General features: G+C 37.4%; 1 protein-coding gene across 1 annotated transcript; it reads right to left on the bottom strand.

Moving 5' to 3' along the window:
- Positions 1–210: 210 nt before the first annotated feature.
- LOC110942588 lies at positions 211–1,371 on the bottom strand. The gene is made up of 2 exons (XM_022184363.1): positions 875–1,371; positions 211–409 (listed from the first exon to the last, which is right to left on the bottom strand). Exons 1-2 carry the CDS (start codon positions 1,369–1,371, stop codon positions 211–213), a joined length of 696 nt encoding a protein of 231 aa, XP_022040055.1.
- Between the last annotated feature and the right edge of the window lie 10,465 nt (positions 1,372–11,836).

The following is an 11,836-nucleotide window of genomic DNA, read 5'->3' as shown; positions in this document are numbered from 1 at the left end:
GCAATGACTCTACCCCTTTGCATCAAAACACATCCCAACCCTTGGTGTGATGCATTCGTAAACACCACCAAGTCTTCCATTCCATCAGGTAAGGTTAGTACCGGGGAGCTCGACAACTTTTCTTTCAAAGTTTGAAACGCCCTTTCTTGATCTGTACCCCATGTAAACTTCTCATTCTTCTTGGTTAACTTGGTCAACGGCAAGGCCAATTTAGAAAAATCTTGGAGGTACCCATTTCATAACGGCTTCCACTTTTGACGGGTCCACTAAGATACCATCCGCATTAATCACATGACCAAGAAATTGTACTTCTCTAAGCCAAAAAGCACACTTAGAGAATTTCGCGTACAATTTCTCCTTGCGGAGTACTTCAAGAATTTCACGTAAATGGCATGCATGTTCGGCTTTACTTCGGGAATAAACCAAGATATCGTCAATAAAAACTATAACGAATTTATCTAACATGGCCCGACAAACTCGATTCATAAGATCCATGAACGCGGCGGGCGCGTTCGTTAATCCAAAGGACATTACTAAGAACTCGTAATGCCCGTATCGCGTTCTAAAAGCCGTCTTTGCCACATCCTCATCCCGCACCCTTAACAGATGGTACCCGGACCGCAAATCTATTTTTGAAAACCAACTTGCCCCTTGTAACTGATCGAAGAGATCATCGATTCGGGGCAACGGGTATCGGTTTTTCACCGTCAGCTTATTCAACTCTCGATAATCGATGCACATGCGCATCGAACCATCTTTCTTTTTGACAAAAAGAACAGGCGCTCCCCATGGCGATACACTCGGGCGTATAAATCCCTTGTCGAGCAATTCTTGTATTTGTACCATTAACTCCCGCATTTCAGTTGGGGCCAACCTATAAGGAGCCTTGGCTACGGGTTTGGCATCGGGATACAATTCAATCTTAAAATCCACTTCGCGTTCTGGTGGAAGCCCCGACAAATCTTCCGGAAAAACATCAAGAAACTCGTTCACGACTTCAATCTCTTCTATCTTAGGGGTCTTCTGCTTAGTATCCACCATGTAGGCTAGAAATTCCTTGCTTCCATTTCGTACATACTTGTATGCTTGAACTATAGAACAAAGCTTCGATTTAATATTCCTTTCCCCTTGTATGCTTACTCGTTTTCCTCCCGGTGTTAACACATGAATCACCTTCTTCTCACATTGAATTTCAGCATGATGTTTAGCTAGCCAATCCATGCCAACTATAACCTTAAATTCCCCCAAAATCATGGGAATAAGGTCAATGGCAAACTTCTCGTCTTCAATGATAATTTCACAATTTCTACAAACTTCGTGCAACAAATAACTCTTACTATTAGCTATCTCTACTTCTAATGGCACATGCATTCTTTCGATTCTAAAAGAGGGGTGCGACACTAATTCGCTTGATACAAACGATCTACTGTCGCCAGTATCAAATAACACGTACGTAGGCATCAAGTTCAATGAGAATATACCTGATACAACATTCGGGTGGTCCTTTGCCTCTTCAGTCGTGATCTGAAACATCCTCCCCTTAGCTCTTGGGGCTTCCTCCTTTTTTGCTTCCTTATAGGTTTTCTGTTGAAGCTTGGGACACTCAGCCTTAATATGACCCGGTTGGAAACAGTTGTAGCACGTTCTGGAAGGATTAGGACACCTATGGTATGGATGTCCCTCTTGACCACAATTGTAACAGCCCTTCTTCCCTTTCAAACACTCCCCCGTGTGTAGTTTCCCGCATGTTTTGCATTTCGGAATGCTACCCTTCGCCTTATCCTTCTTGCACTGATCTTGAAATTTCGGTTTCTTTGACGGGCTCGAGCTGGAAACATTCTCAGACACTCTCTTCTCGCCTTTTTCTGCCTATCTTCTTAATTCGATCTCCCTATCTCGGGCCAAGTTAATGAGCTCATTCAAGGTTTCACATTTAGCGGGAATTATGAATTCCCGATACTCCGCCTTCAACATACCATGATAGCGGTTTATCTTCATTCTTTCCGTTCCCGCTATGTCTTTACAGAACTTCAGCTTGTCGAGAAAAGTGTTGGTGATTTCATCAATGGTTTCGTCTTTCTGTCGAAGATGTAGGAAATCTTCTTGGATTCTGTCAATGGCAGATTGCGGACAGTGGTATTTTAGAAATGGTTCCTTGAACTCCTGCCACGTCAAGACTTTAACTTTGTCTTCCCCAATCTCTTTACTATAAGCATCCCACCAGTCTTTAGCTTGGTATTGTAACAACTCGGTGGCAAACATCACTTGATCCTCTTTTTCACAATGACTCCTTACAAACACCGCCTCAGTACTTGCAATCCACCTTTGACATGCTATAGGATCAATTTCTCCCTTGAAAGGTAATGGGTTGCACGCCATAAACTCCTTGTAAGTGCATTTGTGAGTTCCTTTCTTTCCTTGCACTTCTCCGATTATTCCTTTCAACTCGTCCATCTTACTCGCCATCATCGTTTCCATCACTTCCAACACATGACTTTCCACTTCTTGGGCTAAATGGGGTATACTTGCCTGCATTGCCTTTCCAATCTCTTCCGAAATCATAGTTTTCAGTTGTTCTTGTTGTGTTGCTTCATTCTCATTCGTATCCGCCATCTACACATAAACATCATTCTTTATTTCAAGCACTCATTCATTCTTTCCATCACATAATAATACTAGTAATACATAACTTCTTTTGAAGACTCAACATTCATACATAATATCATTCCTTAAAGTCTTATTATTACATTTTCAGTACTTCCCGGGTGATAAAAACATCAAACAAAATAATACAATTAGAATAGGCTGAAAATGGTCTCCACCGTAGCTTACGGTGGCGTCTTTTTTCCTTACGCCATGAACCTACTGTCTTACGGTAAGAATTATGTCCCAGGGTCTACCGTAAGCTACGGTAGCCACCGTAGCTTACGGTGACGCCCAACATGCTATGGTGATTTTTCATATGTTGCAGCCATTTTTCCGACCCGTTCTAACCCAAACTGATCTGATTCACCCCACACCCTTCCACAAAATTCCTTAACAATTCCATAACATTCTGTAACTAAATTATTCATAATGCAAAATTCTAAATTTAAAGGTACTTACTTGCTTCGCATCGCGGAACGAACACACACTTCACATGAGCTTTCGGTTTGAGTTCAAGCATTTGATGCTTAAATCCCTCAAACCTACGCTCTGATACCAAATTGTAACGCCCATAATTTTTCTTCTAAATTATTTAAATAACAACGTACTTTTCTAATGAAATTTGGGCATGACTCGTTTGTAAAAGAAGCGGTCCCCTGTTTTTCATATTCAAAATAACATTTAACATACGCTACGTTTCAAAAGACTTAATGTACTACATCAAAACGGACCTTGGTTTCACATACGAAACCATCATGCTAAGACACTTACAACTGACTAAGTTTAAAAAGGCAAACAAGATAAGACTTAAGTTTTTAACTACTAGACATAACTAAAGAGACAAAATATATTAACATTGTCTTCTTTACAAAAGTTGCGGAACGCATGACGAGCTTGAAGTGTGTTCGAACCGGGCGAAGCTTGATAGCTAAACTTGAGATTTACCTACATCACAACAATGAGTAAACTTCATTAGAACTAAAATTCTTTCTTTTAACTCAAGATTCCAACTAGCGGATTTATAGTCACTATGACATCCGCATCTTGCAAATCTCTATATATCATTTATTTCATACTTGCATTCTATTCTTTTGACCCATTCATAAAAGGTCCCAAACATACTAATTCATTTTATTGCATGCTAAACCGTCATATTCGACCCATTTAATAAATTCTACACAAGCACTTTTTCATGAACGATTCAATTTATCACATCATATGGTAAAACAACAATATGATAAAAATTCTAAATTTGTACAAGTAACGTACCTCGATCTTGATTCCCTTGTTGCTTTGCTTGACTCGAACTTTCTTCCTTTATACCTAAACAATACCATTCATACTTAGAATTTATATCTCATACTCGTCTATATACCCTACTTGGCAAGACATCATGTAATCTACATCTACATCATAAACACATTCAAAACACTTGGTGTGCACAACATCAACAAAGCACAAGGTACAAGTATTCATAGCATAATTCTACTTACTCACCTTCTAATCTAACAAGAATCGATCAAGTTCATAGCTTTCTTTCATCCTACACCATCTTAACTAATTTTTCTATCTCTATTCAAGATCATGTAGCAATTTTCACCTACTAGCTTTTCTTTAAATCATCATGTCCATCATACTTTCACAACAATTGGGTATAAAGCTTAAATCATTCAAACAATCAGAAATCAAGCAACATTTTCGAACCATTATGAAACCCTAACTCTCAACTACATATAATTTCCACAAAATTTTATGATTGGGTTAAAACCCACTTTCTACAATTCATCCCAAAACAGAAAATTCGACTTACCATTCGTTGTACAAGCTTAGATGATTAAGGTTTCGAGTTCATGCATTAGTTTGGGCTCTTAATCTCTTTCAATTCTTGGGAATTTCTGGAACTAGGGTATCTCCTTGGTTCCCTTGCTTCTGATCGATCCACAGAGAACACACAAAGTGTGTTTTTGTGTTTTTAATTTTTTATTTACTAATTTTCTTTCATTATTTACAATTTCAGCCCCCTCTAATTCCACTTGTTTATATTAACATACTAAAGTTCCATTCTTTCTAAACTAACATCACACTCTTTAACTTAGTTGATTTTACATATTTAAATATTTTAAGTAAAACACATAAATTGCATATTTTGGGGTGTTACAAGCTTGAATTTGACTATGTTTGGAAATTTGATTACTGAAATATGGATAACGATTTCTACAACGTGTTTGCTACTCCGTCTACTCCGGCTGTCATTGCTCAGAACATGAACCTGGAAAACGAAACGGGAACTACTCAAAAACCCCCAAAGCTAATGAGCATAGAAGAGTATTACGGATGGAAAGACAGATTCGAAAATTGGGTTCAGGCTAACCATCTAAGATCATGGGAGTGCATTTTGAAGAGATATGTTCTACCTCGTACTGAACTACAAACTGAAAAAGAAATCTCAGAGTTTAATGACAAAGAACGAGAAATGTATAGAGCGGAAAAAATGATGATTAGTCTACTTCAGCAAGCTATCAAAGAAGACATCTTCATATTGCTTCAGCACGACAAAACTTCAAAATCAATTTGGGATGCTCTTAGAGTTAAGTTTGAGGGTAATGAACACATGATTAAGAGTAAAAAGGCGCTTCTCAAGAAAGAATTTGATCTCTTTACAAGTTTGCCAGGGGAAGATACGAAGAAGCTAATTGAAAGATACTGCCACTTGGTGCGATCCATGTCGATGCTTAGTATAACCAAAGATCGTGAAGAATGGGTAGACAAGTTAGCTGATGCGTTACCGCAAAAGGATTGGGGTACTTACTTGATGATTCTGAAGAACACTGGGGTTTATGATGGGTTAATGATTTCTCAGTTTATTGAGAAGATAGAGGGTCAGGATCTGGAACAGCAAAAGATTGCGAGGATGAATAGTCCAAGTGGTCAACAGGATGTGAAAATGTACTACAAAGGCAGTGTTCCAGAAGTTGAACGAAGCCCGAAGATACAAACTGCTTTTAGTGCTGGAGATTCAACAGAAAAAGTTGATCAAAGTTCAACCAAAAGCAGTGGTTTCTCTTCATTCCCAAGCGTCAATTCGAAAGATACAACATCAAGTTTTCATTCTCAAAGCACAAAGACTGGAAATGGTTATGTGATACAGTGCAACATTGCTTTGAATCTTCCAGATGGTCAATGTTTTTCTGAAGAAGTTGTGAAAGATCACATGGCTTTACTTGGTTCTGTGTTATTATCCTACGAAGGTTTGGTTGCAGGGAGGATCGGAAATCCTATGCTTACAAAGGAGGATTACGATCAGATAGACGCTAAAGAGATGGAACTAATGGACATCAAATGGTGTCTAGCTAGTGTCCTTAGAAGAGCAGAAAAGTTTAAACTGATTACTGGGAGAAATGACTTTCTTGATGCACATGTTTCTACTTTAGGTTTTGATAAATCTAAAGTCACTTGTTTTCGATGCAGGGAGAAAGCTCATTTCAAGAGGGAATGCAAGAACAGAGAAGCTAATGATGTGAAGAATCCATTCGGAAAAGATGACTACTACCGGAAAGCCATATATCAACAGGTTAGTCAACAGCAACAGCAAGAACCACAAGTGGCTCATGGTAGAAAAGTGATAGAGGATTCAAAAAGAGCATGTTTGGTAAATCAAGAAGATTTTAACTGGAACAAATACATTTCATCCGACAGCAAAGCATGCTTAATCAATCAAGATGATGAAAGGTTACCAGAAGATTTTAGCTGGGATATGTTTGTGGATGATAAAGGAGAGTTTAAAGCTTTTATTGCAAAGATAGTGAGAGAACCAGATATGTTTACAGAATGGATGAAGTCTATTGGTGAAATTGTGAAGAATGAAGAAGAAAAGTCTGTTTCATCTGATGAAAGCTCACTCCGTTCAAATGAAAGTTCAGAAAAGGCAGTTGTTTATGATCAAACACCATCTGATTCTAGTTTTTCTGATGATAGTTCTGACAAGTCAATAGAGTTTGATCAATCACCAACTGATGACAGCAGTGATGATGAAGAAGAAAAACATATTAATATTGCAAAATCTCATCTCTCTCCTGAAAGTTTTCATTTCTATTTTGCAGATCGCTTGGAGAAACTGAAGGAGAGACAAGCTGCAAAAGAACAAAAAGAAATGAAATTTGAAAGTGATGCTGAAAAAGATGAGACTGTTCAACATGAAGAAGTTAAACTTGATGCTGAGGAGACTGTTGAAAAATAGAAGGTGACTGAAGCAGAAAAGGTGGTTGAGATGGTGAAAACAGTCGAAGTAGAAAAGATTGTTGAGGTTATCAAGCCATGCCAAAAGTGTTTGGAGACTTGCAAAGAATGTGCAGCTAAAGATGAAAAGTTAGCTGATTTTGAGAAGATGAAAGAGCAATTACTGTTCAATCTTAACTATGTGAAGGAATCATATGATGTTTTAAACAGAACAGTAACTGGTCTTCAAAAGACTAATTATGAGAGAGAAGATGCTTTGACAATGATGAACACAACAATGATGACGAAGCAAAAAGCAATCAACCATTATATTGAAGAAAATGCTAAGCTGAAGCAAGAGTTGGAGTCTGAGAAAATTGAGAATGAGAGGATCAGACGTTTATTACAAAGTTATTCTAGTTCTGGTTATCTAGTTGATCGAATTTATCCGACTGTTGCAGGTTTTGAAGCATTCAAAGACGACAAGCCAAAGAAGAAAGATATTGGTAAGAAACCGACTGTTAGCTATAACAAGTGTCCGCCTCCGATCTGGGAAGGTTATTCTCCCAGAAAACCAAATGAGGAGCAAGTCGAAAAAGCAGTCAATATAAAGCTAAAAACCGATACAACTGATGATTTACCAGAAAACATTGACGTTACTTTTACATCGTCTGACACTGATCATGAGTCTGAGTTAATTAAAAGGTGGTCGATCAGGTGTTGGATACTGATGAGGAGTCTGAGTCAAAGTCTGAGTCTGGAGGTTCATGTCCGTCAGTCAACAGTTCAAAACCGATAGTTAAACGGGCGTACAGTAAAGAGTTTTTGTTATCAAAATCAAATTTGAATGATGAAACATTCGAAGTTGCATATACTTTGAATGATTTTGACAAATTATACTCTGACAAAGAGTTTCCAATAAGAAGTGTTCGATTTGACATGATCGAAAAGGTTTTCAAAATGACAGAAATTAATATTCCTGAAATAAAAGATTTAAATCTTACTGGAAAACCTAAAAAGAATACTTCAAGAGTTCAACAGAGATTAAACAAGAAAAAGAGTTACAATTCTGGTTCTGGTTTTCAAAAGAAACCAAACCATAATGGTAGCTACAAAAAGAAAGGATTGGGTTTTACACCACTTGAAAATTATAAAAATGATAAAATTTCTAAAACAAACACAAAATTTGTTTCAGGTGGAAGTGCAGAAGAAGAACAGAAGAAACCGTTCTGGAGACAATCAAACCAGGAGTTTCTTGCTGAAAAGAAAAAGAAAGGAACTAGAGTGTTTCATCCAATAGAGACTCGAACCTGTTTCAAATGCAATGAAGTTGGTCACATTGCATCAACTTGTTCTCAAACGACAAAGACAAAACAGGGAGTTTCTAAGAAACTAAAAGAAAACGTTGTCGATGATGAACCAACAACTGAAAATTTCAAAACGTTTGAAAATTTGATTCATGAAATTGGTGAGTGTTCAAAGAAAAACTTGTACAAAAAGAAAGCGAAAGACAACCAAGTGTGGGTTGTTAAGAAGGGTGATGAGAAAGTCGGCGATGAATTTGATTCCACAAAATCAGAGGAGCCACAAGTTGAGGTTAAAAAGGAAAAATCGGTGTCTTCAGAAGATGATGTTGAAATTCCATCTTTAAAGTTTGAAAATATTAAGCAAAAAGTTGGTAAGGTTGAGATCTCAATCAATTCTTTTCTGATCAGAAGGAATTTGATATTGAGAAAACATTCAATGGGAACGTTAAGAAAATTTTTGGGAAAATGGTCGAGGGAAAGGCAAAAGGGGTTAAAGACTTTTACGCTACAAAGAAAGCAACTTACAACCCAACTGAACAAGAATTGAAAACACCCAAGGTTTGTAAGACTTGGGTGGAAATTCTTTTCCCATGAAAAATCTGGACTTTGCCGAAGATCCCAATTTTTTTTAATCGTGGATCAGGAATCGGCATCATTCTTGAAGTTGTTTTGTGAATGAATTTGATAATGATTAAATTTTTACAGGTAAAGGACTTTTCCGGAGCTTCTAGGTTGGTAAGTTTGAAGCAGGAATCGGCATTCTTGATTGGTAAAATGTTTAAGTGTAGATGTGTTATTCCTACACTCGATGCAGATGTAACGTGTTCTTACAAGGGGTAAATCAGGGACATTAAGTTGTACTTGATTTTCTTACAAAATTTTATTTCCAAGTGGTACAGAGGTTTGATGGTGCATACTTGCAAGTGGTAAATCAGGGACATTAAATTGTACTTGATTTACTACAAGTGGTTAAAAATGAACAAAATGATGAACCAGTCCCTACAAGTGGTTAAAACAAACTTATTTTCCGGAAAAAATCATTTTGATTAAAACAAACTTAAGTGTTTTGAAATCTTAATGAAAAATAGTTTGTTGAAAGGGGGAGTTCTGATTGTTTATGCCTAGTGAATGGCGAATTGAAGCAATTCGATATCGGTTGTCATTTTATTTGTATAGTTTGTCTTCAAAATTTTTTAAAAGAGGAATTCGATATCGGTCAAGAGCTTAGTTTGTTTTTCAAACTTTCTTTAAAATGTGTTTGCATTTTAGGGGGAGTAAAAAATTTCAGAAAATCCAAAAACATTAGAAAAATTTGAAAAAGCCAAAAACATGATAAAATCAAAAATGAGTTTTGGTGTATAAAAGAGGAAATGATAGTACATCAGTTGACTGTCACAACATGCTAAAGAAATGTAAAGTAAAAATGTGACAAACAATCTCACTGCGGATATGCCAGTAGGTTTTTGCACATTTAGTAGATTGTGACGAGATATAAACCTAAAATTTCAAACTTGCTTATATCGTGGGGAACAACTTCTTGGATATATGGGTAACCCCCGAAATCTTGTTTGAAAGGTCTCTCTTTCTGAGATACTAGGTCTTTATACTCAGTAATATCTGGGGTATAATCCCGGGACTTCTGCTGAATGGAAATTCTGACCTAGTCCCCGTATAATACTTTCCGCAAATGCTTGAAATATAGCGTAGCCCTCAGCAAAAATGATTAAACAATAAAATTGATAATCATTGCTGTTGAATAAAAGATCCTCTAAAGGGGACACACCAAAAGTCGAAACGTCATCTCTTTGCTGAACGGAAGTTCTGACCTGAGCTCTCACGGTTTCGCACCTAACCCCTTTACAGATATCATATGTGGTATACTCACCTGTAAGACTGAATATTGGGATCTGGATACGGGAGTATATTCAAGTAGTGGGACACGCGAATAAGTTTAAGTTCTTAAGACATTAATATCGTATCTCGAAACAGTTGAACTTTGTGTAAAAAATTTAAGTGGACCAATATACTGACAATCTAGGTGAATTGTTTAGAACTTAAAATGAAATCAAGCTTAACGGTGCTAGTGATTTGTCTCAAAAACTGATATGATCCTCTTACACAAACTCACAAAAATAGTGTCTGTAAATAGTTCTTTACTGCATTACATTTCTCTTATTACAAAAATCCAAAAAGATTTTTAGTGTGTTTTAGCATAAATTTTGAAAAATTCAAAAAGATTTTCGACAACTGGTATTGAAAAGCTGATTTTCAAAATTCCGAGTGCTAAACATGATGACCAATTTGTGAGGGGGAGTTTGTTCTTAAATGAATGTGTTTTTAAGCAAATTTACATGTGGTTCATCAGAGGTTTGTTTTGATTTGAGGGAGAGTTTAAGTTAATGCCTACATATTGAGATTAAATGAGGAATTTATTGTGAGGTAGAGATTGTGCAGATAACCTGAGCTGAACGTGAGCCAGGTGACGATCTTGGAACAACGTCAAAGCTGAGTTTAGTAGAGCCAGGTCGGTCGATCCTGAGAAGCTTGAGCTTGAAGAGTCAGGTTCCGATACCTGAGAACTCAATGGACAAAGTTTGAGCCAGGCAACAATTTGAACCTGTGAAAGCCAGATGTCGATCCTGAAGCAGATGATGCTGATGAACTTAAGGAATGCCAGCACATTGTTAAGGGGAGTCTGTTGATGTTCTTAAAGAAAGTGAAGCCCAGAGACTGATCAAGACTGAAGATGCGAAGACTCGACACGTACGACTCGTCAACATCTGAGGGGGAGTCTGTTAGTGCATGCATCTGTCGACTTCGTCTTGTATTGAGTCTTAGTCTAAATAGGTTAGATCAGGGCACGTTGTATAAGAAAATAGGATGTTTATGTGTTTAAGATGGAGATTTCGCTTGAAAGTGCAAAAGGGAGAGATTCCGCTTGAAACGGTTTGGAGCGGAATCACTATGTTTCTTATTTCGCTTGAACTTGTTTCAAGCAGAATCAGAGTTACTATATATAGGCTAGATGTAGTTCAGGCGAAATCAGTTGTGTAAGCTCTTGAATTCCATACCGAGGTGCTGCCGGTGTGAAGACTGATTGTAATTGCTGTTATTTCAATCTAATCAGTGTTTAAAGTGAAGATTAAGCTGTTTCTAAGTTAGTTTCTTGTTTTCCGCACCTGAAACTGATCAAAACTCCTCTGAACGACTCATTCGGGTCAAATTCACGATCCTACATCCACTATGTTCCAGAATTGTGCTACAATCTCATGAGTGTATCACAAGTCTGTGATAAAGGAATATCGGTGCTTTTCAATGACATGGAATGCTTGTTTCTCAAGCCTGGATATGTCATTCCTGCAGAAATGATCATGCTCACTGCACCAAGATAAAACAATACATACGTGCTCAACATGAAAAATGCCAAGACAAATGACAACTTAACGTGCTTGATTTCAAAGGCTTCAGAATCGGAGTCACTGCTTTGGCACAGGCAATTGGGGTATGTGAATTTCAAAAATATGAATAAACTTTCTAAGTTAAACTTAGTAAGAGGACTTCCGATAAAAGAATTTCCTTTTTCTACAAAATTTATTGCATGCGCCCAGGGAAAGCAACACAAGAAGTCGCACAAGCCCAAAGCAGTGAATACGATTACTGCGCCTCTT

Source organism: Helianthus annuus, chromosome 11 (assembly GCF_002127325.2).
Source record: "Helianthus annuus cultivar XRQ/B chromosome 11, HanXRQr2.0-SUNRISE, whole genome shotgun sequence".
Classification (NCBI taxonomy): Eukaryota; Viridiplantae; Streptophyta; class Magnoliopsida; order Asterales; family Asteraceae; genus Helianthus; species Helianthus annuus.
This window is presented reverse-complemented; position numbering and strand designations above follow the sequence as displayed.